Consider the following 16,033-nt stretch of genomic DNA (forward strand, 5'->3'; position numbering starts at 1 on the left):
CCAGCTACGAAAGCCACCATACACGGATCAGACAAGACCTGTGACAATTTGGGCTCTAGAGAAAAATGAGTAATGATTAAATGGTCTAAAGTCCTATTTTAAGATGAAAATCAAAATCGTGTTTCACTTGGAAATGAAGGCCTAGTAGCAAAGGCACACAATTCAAACTATCAGACCAGTATAAAGTTTTCACAGCCACTGACAATTTGAGTTACTATGTCATCAGCTGGTGTTGCTCCATTAGATTTTAAGGTTAGATCAAAAAAAATTTAGAGCACTTCATGCTTCCTGATGTTGACAAATGTAATGGAGATGCTGATTTTATTTTCCAGCTTGGACTTGGCAGCTGCTCACACTGCTAAAGTACCTGCTTTAATGGCCATGTCATCATATTACTGTCAAACTGGCCTGACTCAACAGAAAATCGATGGAGAGCGAGGAAGATAAAATGCCAGATGGGCTGAAGACTAATAAAGCCAAAACACACCTTAGCAGAACAACAGGCTGATCAGCTCCAACCCACGTTGTTGCAGTAATGCAGAAATGTATGCAAAACGGGGCCTGCAAATGTTAAGTGGATGTTGTGTACATGAACATACTTTTCATCAGGCCCACTTTACTGTAATAAAGTTTTTATTTTGTGATTTTTGGAATCTGACATTCTGAGAAACTACATCTTGGATTTTAATTAGCTGCAACATAATCATAAAATGAAAAAGTAAATGCTTTAAAGATAATCATCGGCCTCTTTATTGGGTACATCGGCTCAATTGGTTAACAAAAATACTGAATCATCTAATCCATGGTTTTCCAGCCCTACTCCTCAAGATCTGCAGTTGTACCAGTTTTAGATCCAACCTGTTCCAACTCGCCTGAATCAAATGAATAGTTTGTTACCAGGCCTTTGCTAAACTTGATGGCACGCTGAAGAGGTAATTCAATCATTTGATTCTGCTGTGTTAGAGCAGGGATGCATCTAACAGCTGTAGAAATGTAGACCTCAAGGAGTAGGGTTGGAAACCCCCAATTAAACCATATGGCAGAAACTCCAAACATTTAGGCATAAAGACGTGGTGAAGACGAGGTGTTCCATCCGAGCTGCAGAAAAGGGTTAATTTGAATGTGGCACAGACAGAGGCTGGTGCCTGACAGGCTGGTTTGAGTATTTCAGAAATTGCCGATTAAGATGGCAGGGTAGGAATTTGTTGTAGATGATAAAACATGGATTGAAATACGCAACCGTCTCTTGAGTTTACAGAGAGTGGTCAAAAAAAGATAACTTATACAGCTAATAGCAATATATGGAAATACCTCATAGATGTCGATGAATGGATAGACTGGCTCCAGCTGATCGACAGGCAACACTAGCTCAAATAACCACTTGTGACAAGCAAAGAATGAAGAATACTATTTCTGATAATGGAACATATTAAACCCTGGAGCAGGGTAGATTCTGCAGCAGAAGAACTACATATAAACCCCCCCCCCACATCTATCACAATCAGACAACACCAGAGTGGAAAGACGTTGCCTGGTCTGATGAGTCCTGATTCTTGCTTCATTGTTCATATGCTAGGGTCAGAATTTAGTGTAAGCAACATAAAACATCAGTGGTTCAGACTTGTGGTAGTATAATGGTTTGGCAAATACATCTTGGGATACTTTGTGCCTCTTGAGACCATATGACCATTGTTTAAACCTGATTATTGTTGCTGACTGTGTCCATTCTTTCATGACCATGGTGAACCCATTTTCTATGTCACAAAGCCCCAAACACCTCAAACTGGACTCCTGTTACCAGTCGGAGACGCAGCCACAGTGAACTGTATAGAGTAAGTCAAACTATTTGAACTGAATTACTGAAACAAATCACCTTTTCTAAGCTAGTCTATTATGATGAGATATAACTTGATACCGGTAACCGTTCGATGTTTACTATGTGGTATAAATATACATGAGGTGATATTGAAATGACTGAAAAGACAGCTTTATAATTAAATCATGTATATAAGTAATATTAAATATAAGTGGAATGCTTCCACTATGAAACTGATTGTCCGTTTTAAAGAAGCAAGAACGCCCAGGTGTCTTGATTAGGAGTCTTTTGTATGGGAGATTTTCTTCCACAGTAGAGTCTTAAGGTTGTTCAGAATGAGGGAGTGCTCAATCTCCATCTGTTCTGCTGAACCTTTCAGTGCCATACAAGCATAGAGCTGTTTCTCAAGCTCATCGCTCAGGTCAGACGGTGCTCCTCTTAGGATGTAATTCTTAAGGGTGTCACAGACTTTTGCCAAGTTTGGCCTGGTGACCTCAGGTGTGCAGCGATGCTTGGTGAGGTCGCAGCTAGTGAGGCAGTTGGTCCCATACAGACAGTCCTCGTCTACGTCGCAGCGCTGTTGTCTGATTCTTTCCTGGAAGGTGGCTTCAGGAATGATGTAGCGTGCATCCACGACCTTAAAGTCATGCCGCTCGTTGTAGCCAAAGGTGGTAGTCCTCACATCACACATGAGGAAGCTTCCGTAGGTGCCGTGGAAAATGTCCTCGACCAGTTCTAGCAGGCCAATGGCGATCTTGGCCTTGTGGGGCCACGAGGGGGTGAACCACTGCTCCATGCTGCGCCGCAGACCGGCAGGAATCCACAGCTCAACGATCCAAGGCAGGCTGATGCCGTACAGGGGAGAGTACGGAACCTTCTCCATCATGTACAGATCTCCACAGAAGCCGAGCAGCTTGGGTGTGTGATCTCGTTCCTGCAGGACGAGCGCCAACAGGAACTCGTTGAGCTGCAGCAGGGCCCACGTGGAGCGAGCCTCTGGCAGCGAGATATGGCCGTCTTTATTGGAATCTGTAAAGGACAATACCTGGGTTGCCAGGTCTGCGAGATTGGCTTGATCCCCGACTTTTGCCTGTGGAGAAATTAATAAGCTTTAGAACATACCCAGGCTTTGAATCTAGACTTGAACAAAGCCTTCCTGACCTTCAGGTGACTGATTATCATCTCTCTGAACTTTTCCACTGAGGTTCCCTTGGTGGGCTTGTTGAAAGCAGCAGGAGCAGCCTCCTTTCTAGGCTCCATCTCGCCTCCAAGATCATAATGGGGGGCCTCCTCCATCTGGCACTTAATGACTCCTTGTAAATCTCCCCAGTTTCCTGAGTAAACCTGAAAAGAACAACATGGTGCTTATAGGAGCAGTTGGTTATATAACAAGCAGACAGCAGAAAAAGGCATTGATTCCCCTCCAACCTGGCTGTTAGGTTTGGCAGTGAAGCACTTCCCCAGGTAAAGTGTTTCCTTCTCACACAGGCTGCTGCAGGCTGTGCCATCGATGACTCCTTTCCTGTATTTGTCACACTGATAAATACGAATAGAGCCACATCTCAATAGACACATCAGTTTGATCGGTTGGATTGGTGCGTGAAGGGAATGAAAGTACTCACGATGGAATTTTTGCAGTCGTGTCCTCGACAGAGCTCTGTATAGGTCGAGTACTCCACATACACAATCCAGCTTCCTACGAACACAGCCAGCCAGGAGAAGAACAGGTACTTCATGTGTAGGTAGGAGAATCTGGCCTGTTGGAGACAAATTTCAAAGATTTAAACCGCTGTTAATTTGATTATTAGCTTCAAAATCTATTCTAGTTAAATGGATTAAATTTACATAACTACTACTAGAGCACATTCAAAAAGCGACTGGTAGGCAACACAGAGTCAAATCAGGATGAGATAATGAGATAGGGAGGAAAACTGCTTGATTCTCATCTCCCTTCACTGCTTCATCTGGGCTTTCTCCCATTGACCTGGATATGTCCGGTAGAATTTCAACTGGGCCAATCAGTGAAAAGAAGGAGAAGTTGTGAACGATAATGTCGATTTTCTGTGCTGTTTTAGAATTGTAGTCGGTCTGTAATTTTAGCAATGGCAGCGTAGGAAGTGGGCGAAGCCGTTTAGTCTGTGTTGGCTCCAAATAATAAATGGATATTATTAACATTAATAGCCATTTTGTTCGGCTCAGCTCTTCTCTCAGCACAGTGGGAGATGGTTGTTTACAGCAAGCAATTTCCAGCTTCAAAACCTAACGGCCAAACGATAGCGATTGGGTAAAATTCAAAACTTTGACAGAGTCCACGCCTCCAGCAAGCAATTGTTTCTCAATAGCCGAGAGTCCAGGCCCTCTGTACGAAGCAAAGTGTACAAGAAGGGGCTGGTATTTACCAGGCTAGTTCCCACTGAGCCACACTGCATAAGCACAGTGTGCTCAAACAATGTTAATGTCAGCATCTGATCTGCAATTTGTTGACCCATCCCTCTGTTCCCCAAAAAACAAACATAGAGTTCTTTAATCAAAGTCAATCAACCTGGAGATTGACATTTTCTTTCAAAGATTATTTACAAATGGGAAAATATTTTGGACAGTTACTGGTTTCCAAGGAGCAGAATGTTCCAGCAAATAAAAAAAAAAGACTGAACATTTGCAGTCACTGAGCTAATGAACTTCTCTGTACACCAATGTGTTCAAATATGACGCCATCTGTCAGACAGTTAAAGCTGGCTGGGTGTAAACTGGGTCATCAGGCCAGTGATCCCAAACACATCCGCAAATCTACAGCAGATGTCCCTGAACCTGCTGATTTTTTTTTTTTTTTTATCTTATTGACCCTTTATAAGTGATATCACAGTCTTAGTCAACTTATGCGCTTCTGTAAAGTAAAACCTGTCACAAAACACACACCCGGTAACCTAATATCGGTTTTATTAAGTCGATTTTACAGTAAAAATGGTCACAGGCCGCGGTCGGCTGCGGCCTGTGACCGTTGAGGTCGGCTGAGAAAGACAAGGGTGAAAACCAAACTGTCATTTTATTGTATAACTTTTAATGAGGAAAGATATGGTGGCGATGGTATGGGTCTGTTTCAAAGCTAGCTATTTCAAGCTTTTGTAAATACCGCTGTCTATGAGACGGGTGTGTTACGCTCAAAGACAAATTAGCTTGACTCTTAACAAATAGAAGCCATGAATAAACTGGTAAAAACAACTTTGGAAAGCAATTTCAGTCGCTCTGTTCAATTCTCCTGTTCCTCACTTCCGACGTTCATCATGGCGCCTCGAATGATGAAGTGACGTAGTTGCAAAGGGTCAATAGCTTTTTATATATATATATATATATATATATATATATATATATACTGTATAACTGATATAACACATATTTTTGTTCATATGAAGTTTTTGTTACCCAATGTGGAAACTGGGAAATACCTTAAATATGTATCGTCTGCTGATGCAAAAGACGATCATGGAGATGTTAATCTTTCTGACCGATTAAAGCAAAGAAAAAAGTAGCAGCTGAACAGAAAGTTTAGAGGATCAATCAGAAAAAACAGAAAAATATCTGCGGAGACTAATGTTCAAAGCAAAATATCTCACATTTCCATTTCTTGTTTCATTGTTAGTTTAAATAGTGCATTTTGATCAATTCTAAATATAATTGGCTTGCTTAACTGATTTTCCTAAGTCAGTGTTGTAATCTGAGCTACTTATTCGTGTTTCCTATTAATCCTGTTACTGGTTTTAGATCTAAACATTTTACAATAGGGTCAGTGGGATTCATGCTATTGGCCGAAGAAGCAGTGACCTTCGACATTAGCTTGAAGATTATAATAGATAGAGCAAAGTCTGCAGATATGCACAACTCATGACCAGGACATAGAGTTCTGTATCTGCAGCAGTTTTTAAATAAGCAGCACAATCTCAATGTTAACGTAATGATTTCAGTTTCTTTTGGCTCGGAGTTTATTGTCACTTTACCTAACAAACAGGAGCACACAGTTCAGAATTTTTTTATTGAAGTGCTAAAATATTCTCTGCTTCTCCATCATAGTGTTGACTTCTAAGAACCTCTAAGTAAAATGGCAGCAACATGTAGTCAATCATTTTTTTTCTCAGCCACTTGATGGCAGTAGAAATTTTCTGAACCAACATCTCCTTACTTTGTTTGCCAAATTTGTGCACAAAACAAGAAATTTGACTTCGGTTCCACTTTATTTAATTATGTGATGTTTTTTTATTCCTTTGGAACATGTCTGAGTATTTCGAGTTGCTGCTTCCTTTCAGATTCCTGTCAATGTTGTTAGTTCTTCTGTAAATAGAGCAGAGTCAGAAAGTGAATCAGAAGAAATGTGTGAGTAAATCAGAACCGTGGTTGTAAGGCATGTTATGGTTCTCCAATGGAAGTGGTTCATTTTACAATACAGAAACCATCAAATAGTGGATGAAAACTATCTGCAGAGTTTTGTCTCCTAACAGCTGAATATTAATAGAAACACCCACCGAGCTGCACTGAGACACACTTCATTAACGTTTATGCCAAAGTCGATAACAGGTGACAAAACATGGACGAGTTCAGGGAATATGAATGTTTTTTCAAGGGACTGCATGAATAAAAGGTACAAATTGATAAAAGTGTGTGAGGACATGATTGGGTGAAGGCTGGAAGAGCTGAATCAGAGTGTATTCATTCCAGTGGATGTTTAATAATTCACTGTAAGTTGTGTTTACATGTGGGACACTCCAGAGTCATTATCTTGTCTTTTGGTTCTCTTTCTGACTCCGGTCTGGCCGGATCCACAGCGGCTTTCCTCCAAATGGAGAACATTAGAGGAAATCAACGCTGCCTCTCCATCTGTTGACAAGTCCTGCAGTCAGTGCATGACAGTGATGGATCCCCCCCCCGTCTACACTCTGCAGATTTCACTTCCACTTCTTATCTGACACGTCGTCCGTCTCTTCATTCTGCTCTCCTTTCTCTAATATGCAGTTTTCAAGTTCCATTTTCCTATTTGTCCTTTCAAAGACTTTAGACAGTTTAGTAGAAGAAAAAGCACAAAAAAAATCCAAATTGATCATTTTCAACACTAAGACAACAGATTAAATTATATTGTTATATGAGTCTCTTTCCAAATGGAACCTGCATCCATTTTCTGCTGTTAACACTACAGATAATGAAGAAATCTGCTTTCAAGCAGTCTCTGTAAGTCACTCACTAATCCAATTTCTCTCTGTGAAGTGGCCTCTAATCACTTATTCTCTTCTGTGATCATCCAGTTTTAAGGAAAAGGTTTGGTATGGTCATGGCACTGAAACCCATAGCAGCATATTCAGCTGGATTTACTGTACGTCTGGACCTTGACAGGGCCATTCTTTCATAAATTACTTTGATCTAAACCATTTTCTTGCGACTTTGGCTATTGGGTCATTATCCGGCTAAAAGCAGAACCTCCTCCAGAAACTCAAGTCTTTTGTACCTTGAACCAGAACATTTCCACTCAGGTCTTCTGGTTCTGGGGATGCAGAGCAGAACCAGAACCAAACACGGAGAAGCAGCATTCAGTTTTTATGCTCCATTAATCTGGAACAAACTTCCAGAAAACTGCAAAACTGCCAAAACACTGAGTTCCTTTAAATCACGGCTAGAAACCAACCTGTTTAGAGTTGATTTTCATTAGTAGTAAGTGGGATATCAATGAACATATTTGATGAATATTTGCTTGTTAATTCTGATGATGGCATTTGATAAAGTCTAATATTTATTGTTTGTTTCATAATAGGTGATTTGATTAATTTTTCATGACGTTACAAGGCTTTCTACAGAAATCTGTGTTTACATATTAGTTAAAAGTGCTACCGTGTCGTGATGGTAACGTACGAGACAGATAATCTGTGAGAAAAGATTGGCGTCTGAAGAAATGCACCACTCCCCATCAAAAACAACCAATCAAAGCCAGGAGGAGGAGGGTCTTAGTGCTGTCAGTCATGCTTGTATAGGTGCTGCTAAAAATGCGTATAGTGGAGAAACAATGTAATGTACCAGGAAAACCGTTTATCTGCTGCCATCAGTGGCTATGCTAACTAGCATGAGCATTCATGACAGGCTCTGTTGTGGTGTAGTGGGTCTCAACTCTGATTGGTTGTTTCCGACCAACCAACTCTTCTTCAGATGGAAGAGCTTGACTTTTTTTCACTGATTATTTGTCTCATAACATACCTTCACCACATAGTGACAGTTTTCACAAATATGTATAAAAAAAAACTCAACAAATAATCAGTTGAATAAAAACTTTATTCATTATTCTCCATTTCCATTTGGTTATCAGAAGTAATTTTCTTTGTATTCATCATCAGTGACTCCTAGTGATTTTCTCATAATGTCTGATGATAAACTAAATCCTAAATTAAATCATTAAAAAAATATATATTGTTTAAACGGTTCCTGGGATTGCAACAACATTCATGTCATATTGATACACATTCATTTTCCACATGTTCAAATAAACAGCAAACTCCTTTATTTATTGCAGCTGATGTAAAAACAAGCATCTTTTAGCTTATAATGTGATCTAGATGAAGGTAAAAATCTGGTGTTATCTCTCTGTTTTTGAAGCTTCCCCATCAGATTCCCCCTGCTATTTTATTTATTTATTTTTGTATTGATTGGCTTACTTACTAATCTGACCGTGACCGCCCGATAGATATTTAACTGCCCTGGCCACATGAGTGGGCGCTGCCCGAACCTCGCGTCAGTTTTTCCGTAGGTGGGAGACCATCAGCAGCAAAAAGCCTGACGGAAATATCCCTGAGTGGGGAAAACAAACACACAGCTCGGCTTCTTCTAATTGATACTTTGTGGCTTTCATTTCAGCTCTCTCTGATGCATTTCCATCTGTGGGATTCTGTATTGACCCTTTGCGAGAGAAGAGACTTACACAAACATGGCTAATGAGGTAATATTGATTGTGGCCTCTGTGACAGCTATTAATTAGCGACTGACTGTGACCATATGCTGAGATGGGCGAAGGGAAAGAAAGAGAGAGAAAAAAAGCTGCCTGTCTTTATCTGGATGATCTCCCTCCTCCACACCAACGCACAGCACCCTGTCAGAGAGCTTTTTTCTTTTGACTAGCCCTGAAGCTTCAGATAAACTACATGCAAAGAATGGAGGACATGCTGTACCTGATGCTGAACTACGGAGGCAGAGAGGAGATTAAAGCTGATCACGAGCCACATATTACAGTCCTAACGCTTGTTTTTTTGTTTTTTTTTGCAGCTTGCCCACCATTCATCCATTATGTATGATGATAAAGCTTTCCCTCAGAGGTTGCTGTTTAATGGGCAGCTGTGCAGATGAGAGGAGGCTTGGAAACAAAAGACGGAGAGGCCTGGAGGAGACATTTTGTCAAATATTACCGACAGATTAGACAGCCGTTGTAAATTATGCAACAAGAAGTGCGAGCCAGGTGAAACGTCTGGGAAGGACCGCCTTTCTCTGCTCCTCCCCTCACACTGTGATGGGGAAACTGCTCTTCGTAACACAAACACTGCTGACAGGACACTTCCTCAGCTCTGACCACAAAGATACAGGCTTGATAGGTGACATTAAGTTAATATATTTTCAGTTATGTGTGGGCTCAAAGCTCACAGGAGATTCACTGCAAAGAATTTTTGTTTAGTTTCTAGTACAAACATCTTACCACACTTGAAATCAGACAGAACTAATGTATAAGTAACTTTTCAATAAGATGTAGGAGCTTCTTTAAGTCAGTGATTTCTTAATATAGATATTTTTAAAGCACTAGTTCCACATGCATACTTTATTCACTTATAACAAGACGCTTTTTCCATAAGTGAAAAATCAGCCAGTGGAACTGGTCATTTTTTCAACAATCCTAAAACACTATTGGCTTAAAACAAACTCCTATATCTTGCTGAAAAGTTACTTGTCAGTTAGTTTTGTTTTATTCTCAGTGTACTAAAGTATTTGCACTAGAGTAAATCCCTGGTAACATTTTGTGTTTTTGCATTTTTGCTGGAACTGATGGAAAAACTTAGGATTTTTGGATGCAATATGTTGGAAAATATCTGTTTATGGAGCTTATTTTGCAGATCTTTAGTGAACTGCTGTCATCATCTTGGGATTCAGATAAATAATCAATATGATGAAGGAATTTGAGTAAATCAGATAGAAACTCCTCACTTTTAAAGAAAAAAAGGATCACAAAGCTCATCACAACATCACCACACTGAATATTAACTAAGATTGAAATAGTCAATCAAAAATAATTATGATGAACCAGTTATTGAAATAATTCTCAACTATTTTAGTAATAGCATCACTTGTTTCAAAATCTATTAAGCAACTTTTGCTTTCCAATTATTAATCAATTAATCCAAAATGAATCAACAGATTAGATCTACAATCTGCTGATGTTCAGTCAAGCAGAAATCTTTTCACATGTTGATGGTAGAAATACTTTTTTGGCTGCAGATGAATCCTTCGCTACAAATGATCAAGTGATCACTAATGAAGTGCTGCTACTGCATTTTCAGCAATAAAAGGTTTATTTTCTTATTTAAGAAGGAAATTGAATTATATGTTTATTTGCATTAGTCGTATTTCTAATATTGTATGAAATAAGCTTAAGTGGTTCTGTGAAAAGTCTGCAAAATATACCAAATCAAATATCAATTTAATCGATTAATTGTCAGAATAATTGATTGATTACTAGAACAATCATGTTATCAACAGACTGAAACAGTCAGATTGGATGGAAAATCACTATGAACATCAACTCTTTAGCATTGCCTCAGATTCTCCCTTGGATTTAGGCCTAGACTTTGACTAGGCCATTCTAATACTTATATATGCTCAACAAGTTTTTCACATGGAGTTCCATTCATCTTTTCATCTACCATGATCAACTTTACCTTCCCATTCCCAGTTGGAAAAAAAAAACCCATTCCCACAGCATGATGCTGCCACCACCTTGTTTCACCATGGCTGTGGTGTGTTCAGGGTGATATGCAGAGTTAGTTTTTCTCCTTTCTTATAGTTTCCCTGTCCTCATACGGTTTCCATGTTCTAGTGTTGGATTGAGCAGAGCTCTCTGGGATGTCCAAAGTTTCGGCTATCGTTTCAGGATCTCACCCTGAAACGACATGGCAGGCGGTAACCTGCCTGCCATGTCGGCCGAGCTCCATGATGATGTTTGTTCACTAATGGTCTGATGCTAAAACGAACCAGAATTATTTTTCGGTTTTTATTTTTGACTCCGCAACTTTCCCAGAAGCTACGTTGGAAGCATCTCTTTACTGCGAGGAAAAGGTTAAATTACTTGATCTAAATCACAGTATGATATGAATCAGAGTGTTTAATCTAAAGATGGAACAGGAGTAACGTTGCAGTCAGTTTTTGTATTTTTAGTGGAAATCGTTTCCCTTCAAAGGGTCCCTGAACGACACCTCCTGAGCTGTCACCGGAAGGCTGCTGTGGCCTAGAAAACGGAGCGGCGCTCGGAGCGGTCCCTGGAGAGCGCCTCTCTTCCTTCTTTTAACTGCTTCTGACAGTTTTTTGTCTCTAACAGTTTTTGTGTGAGTGTGTGTGTTGCTTGTGTGCGTGTGTGTGTGCAGACAAGAGGTGAGATGAATCTGCCTAAATTGGGGAAAACACAAGTGGCTTCAGCTGAACGTATTTAACCAGGAAAAAAAAAAGGAAAGAAGCAAACCAGTTACAGTAGGCTGAATCTGAATATTGGTATCGTCCTCTGAGCTTTTACTTTGGATTTAAATGCTGCATGTGAGTGGCTAACACCTCTGAATGTCCTCAAGATGCTTTCCAAGCAGTTTGACACTCATGGTGGACGCCTCTGTTGGACCTGTTCTGATTCTACATGCTTTGGGTGGATCTGAATGAAAACGTTCAGCATGGTTTCAGCTAACAGATTACTGAAATCCCACGAAAATATGTCTGAAATCAATAAAACATATGTGCCTTTCACCAATGTAGCATAATCGCAAGCTAAAGAATAATAAAAAAATAATACATTTTTAGCTGAGTTCATCTATTCAGTTTTGAAAAAAGCCACGTTAAAGCTGCAATCTGTATTTTTTTTTTATTATGTTTTATACATATTTGTTAAAACTGTCACATCATGATAGTTTAATATGAGACAGACAGTCTGTGAAAAGATCAATTTCCTCCACCTTCTCTTTGAGCTACTATTGCTGTCTGAAGAAATGCCACGCCCCATCAAACTGTCTCATGCCAAACTGTCACAACATAGTGACAGTTTAAACAAATAAGTAAAAAAATTATCTTTATAAAAGTTACACTGTGCAGCTTTATCAGGTAATATTTTTAAACAAAATCACTGATGGACCAGTTTTTAGTTCTCCAAAATAAATTCTAACAAATTAAAAATTTTAAAATGCCTTTCTTATGCCAGAGGGAATTTAAATATTGCCGTAACTTGTATCATCCAAGCACCGACAAAGAGTCATCATTGATGGCAATGCTGTGAGCAGAAAGTATCTCCAGCAGTTAGTCTACTAACCTAACCTTTTACCCCAGACATGTCGGGAGCAACAAAGGCATCCTTCAAGCACGTGCTTTATGACTACATTGCTTTTGTTGTATTTTAGAGACTAGGCTACTTCAGCACATGGTTCTTACAGTATTTTGGGTCCATGTTTTTTGTATGGATGAGGATGTTCCTAAATGTGAAGTGGTGACCTTTCAACTCTTTTGAATGGACAAAGTCAGAGATTTAAAAAGAAAAATAATATCGACAAAGCTTAAAAACCTGCAACTCTATCTACCTAACTTCCCTAAAAAAAAAAGAACAATGAAAAGAACCCACTTCTAGAAAAACTGTGGAACAGACAGCAGAGAAAAGAACATAAGAGAACCCCCCTCCAAAATTATACTCAAGTAATAGAATGAAATCTGGTTAAAAGATACTGAGAAACTGATCAGAACATCTGATTTAATGTTTAAAAATAACAAAACTGCAAGCGTATGTCCTAATTCCGATATTTTAAAATGCAAATAAACAACATGAATACAAAATAAAATCTTCCAAATCATAAAAAGGTTTGTTTTTCTGATAGAGACAAAAACTTACTTCGACTGAAACTGTACCTGTGTTTGTATCTCGTACATCTTTTATGTTTTCTTCATTCAATGAAGTTACTCACAGTGGGTAGAATATTGAGAATTTTCACTCCATTAAGAGCAGCGATATGCTATAAAAATATTACTCAAGTAGAAGTAAAAAATACTGTGTAGTAAATCAACTCTTAAAAGTATTTTTTCCCAGTGTTACTACCCAGCTCTGCTGGAGATAACGTCACCCAGTTAATGAAACTACTCAAATTAAAGGTTTGAGTTTTATTCTTTTTAAAAATGAAAAAAAAATGAAAAGAAAAAGTGAGATTATGCTGCCGCCATAAATCATGTAATTTTTTGGACGATTCTGTACTCATCTCTCTACCAGGTTTGGCAACAGATGCGTGTAAAGAGCCTGACCTGCATTGTGATTTTAAAACTTTTGCTGCTTTCAGAGCAGCCCGGTTTGAACGTGTGATGTACCAGCTGCACCATGGAAGTGGTTGCCACGGCAACCGCGGGCTCAGGAGGACGGCTGATCCCTGCCGAGCATCAAGTGACTTTATGAGTCATTCGGAGAAACCTTCAGATGATTCTGCAGAATCGCAGCCATTCAGAATCAAAATGTGACGGGAAAACACGCCACGCGTTTACCCGCGATCAGCTGCATCGTCTCGTTTCTTTTCTCTCCATGCAACAACCCGGGTGAGCGCACACACTGCTGCTCATGCAGCGAGCCGAATCAGAGCAGAGAGAGAGGTGTGTGTGTGTGTGTGTGTGTGTGTGTGGCGGGGGCTGAGGGGGGTTCCCCCAAGAGCTTACCTGGACGTACAGAGGCTTTCTTAAGACCCCCCATGGAAACGGACCTTTGGCCATGGCGAAGGCAAGGGCATCTCACATCTGCTGCGGTCTGAATCAGTTTGCCACACACTCATGCATCCGCATCAGGCGGCATCGTGCGGGCCAGCCGTGGAAAACATCCCGAGATACAACATGATCGATCCTGGCGGCAGCGCCGGGGATGAGAACCGGGACGCGGCGAGGAGGAGGCAGACTGAGCCGCGCCGCCGACTGCAGCCCAGGCTCCCTCATGTGGGGCCATGATCTCTGCTGGGGGGCGGGGGGGAGAGATGTAGGGGGGCGTTTTAGACCAATTACAGAGCGAGGACAGTTACCTGTTATAAAGCTGGTGGTTTTTATGGGGCAATTGCTGCTGTTTGGCTTTTATCTATCTGTCAGATTTATGTGATTGTTTTTAAGACACTCAGATGAAATGAAGAAGTATAATTTTTAGTGAGACCCTTTCTGGTCTGATTATTAGTGTTTGGCAGTGGCGGTCCTTGCATGAATGGTGTCCAGGGCGAGTCTCTTTTTCGGCCACCATCTAAACACAAGGCCACACCGTCGAAAAAAATCAGCTATGTGAGGACTCCACAGTTACATTCATACAGCAGACAAATGCAACCCACATCCAACTTTTTGATTGAAACCTAAGTGGTCAAATTCAGATCTTTTTAAACTCTTTCCATCCCTGAAAAGATTGATTTGTGTCACTTCCACATATGATGCTAAATCTACGTTTCCTGTTGTTTTCAAGTTTTCAAAGTGTCTGTGGTCACAACGGACATGTCGCACTTTATCTGACTTTTATGTCATTGAGGTGAGACATTTGTTATAATTCTGCACCAGAAGAAGCCCGACACAGTAAATCCAGACATAAACTTTGAATGTAGCATCAGGACCTATTGTGTGGAGAGTTTTCACTAGAGATGCTCTAACGGACATAAGATTCTTTAAAAAATGAACTACCTCCTTAATTTTGTGCTGAATCATTAACTGTAGGTGACCTACATGCCAACATCCACCTGTGCTATGAATGTTTTCCTGCACTGCCTATGATGCTATGATGTGACACAGTGGGACACACACCACATGAATGGACATACAAACAAAACAAGGCAAGAAACGGTTCTCCTGGTGTCCTCCAGACCAGCTCCCCTGGTCACTAACCCTTACTCATACACATGACAACAGCAGAGACATCTATGTATCTTCCACAGGTGGTAGGACTAGGACTTGTTCTGGACGTTCAAAGTGTACAGAGTGAAAAAAAACGGTGAGAGAACGGTTGGCTGTGGTTCTCCTGGTTCTAGTTAGACAGAACCTTATGATCTCACAAACTGTGGTCTGTTTGTCAGATGATACTTAATCCAGGCGATTGTTGAGGCCTCCAGCTGAGACTTTTTGGAGTTTCTGACAAAGCAAATCAGGCTGAATGGTGCTAAATGTTCTGGAGAAATCAAAGAACACGATCCTCACTGTGCTGCCTGCTTTGTATGATGAGGTCTTCAGCTGTAGCTCCATGAAATAGCCAATCTGCAGTAGGTGCAGTAGGCCTCCTGGTCAGGTGGGCCAGGAGGCCGATAGTTTTCAGTCAGGCTGAGGCAGAAGCGGTGCTTCAGAACCCCACATAGTGGGTCTGTAACAGTTCTGCAGGACCCTGAAACTGACACCATCTGGACCTGCAGCCTGGTTCTGGTTCAGTCTCACCAGCTGCCTCTTCATCTGACTGCAGAGGTAGAGAATGAGCGAGGCAGAGGGCTAAAAATATCAGCTGATCAATCGAAGATAGAAGAAAATCTGCAGCAACAACTTTTTAGTTTAACGGAGCTTTTATTATTTTTTTGAATGAAATAGTATGAAACTGACCCATTTCCCCATTTTGTCAAGATACAATCACAAATTTAAATGTATTTTATTGCAATTTATTTTTCTGATGGACTGACACAAAGTGGTCCATATGTGTAAAGAAACCAACACACCATATTAAAAACATCTTTTATTTTGACATTTTTTCCATAAAAATCAGTAGTTGAATGGAATCATTTATCTGGTATCTAATAAATCAACATTTATATGCACAGTAAGACTCCATCTGAAGCCACTGGACCAATGAAATGTGCTATACAGTCCTTTATCTGATCGGCACTGTTCCTATCATTGATCACAACAGAGCAATTTGTTTTTGCTGATTGGAGAAGGAAGTTAATTGCACAAAGAAAAAGGATTTATACAGAATAACAGAGCTGGAGG

General features: G+C 40.3%; 1 protein-coding gene across 1 annotated transcript; it reads right to left on the reverse strand.

Annotated features, from left to right (window-relative positions):
• Window positions 1-615: 615 nt before the first annotated feature.
• On the reverse strand, window positions 616-15,190 carry dipk1ab (divergent protein kinase domain 1Ab). The gene is made up of 5 exons (XM_008407772.3): window positions 13,763-15,190; window positions 3,439-3,573; window positions 3,245-3,352; window positions 2,978-3,160; window positions 616-2,906 (listed from the first exon to the last, which is right to left on the reverse strand). Exons 1-5 carry the CDS (start codon window positions 13,814-13,816, stop codon window positions 2,094-2,096), a joined length of 1,293 nt encoding a protein of 430 aa, XP_008405994.2. The 5' UTR covers window positions 13,817-15,190; the 3' UTR covers window positions 616-2,093.
• Between the last annotated feature and the right edge of the window lie 843 nt (window positions 15,191-16,033).

This window comes from Poecilia reticulata, chromosome 4, assembly GCF_904066995.2.
Source record: "Poecilia reticulata chromosome 4, P_reticulata-male-v2, whole genome shotgun sequence".
NCBI classification, from domain to species: Eukaryota; Metazoa; Chordata; class Actinopteri; order Cyprinodontiformes; family Poeciliidae; genus Poecilia; species Poecilia reticulata.

Bases quoted from the DNA above. Each gene is read 5' to 3' on its own strand.
- dipk1ab (XM_008407772.3), bottom strand. From the start codon at position 13,816: ATGGCCAAAGGTCCGTTTCCATGGGGGGTCTTAAGAAAGCCTCTGTAC. The intron at 3,574-13,762 runs GTAAGCTCTTGG...TGTCTCCAACAG, and splicing joins GAAAGCCTCTGTACGTCCAG to GCCAGATTCTCCTACCTACA. The intron at 3,353-3,438 runs GTGAGTACTTTC...CGTATTTATCAG, and splicing joins ACGACTGCAAAAATTCCATC to TGTGACAAATACAGGAAAGG.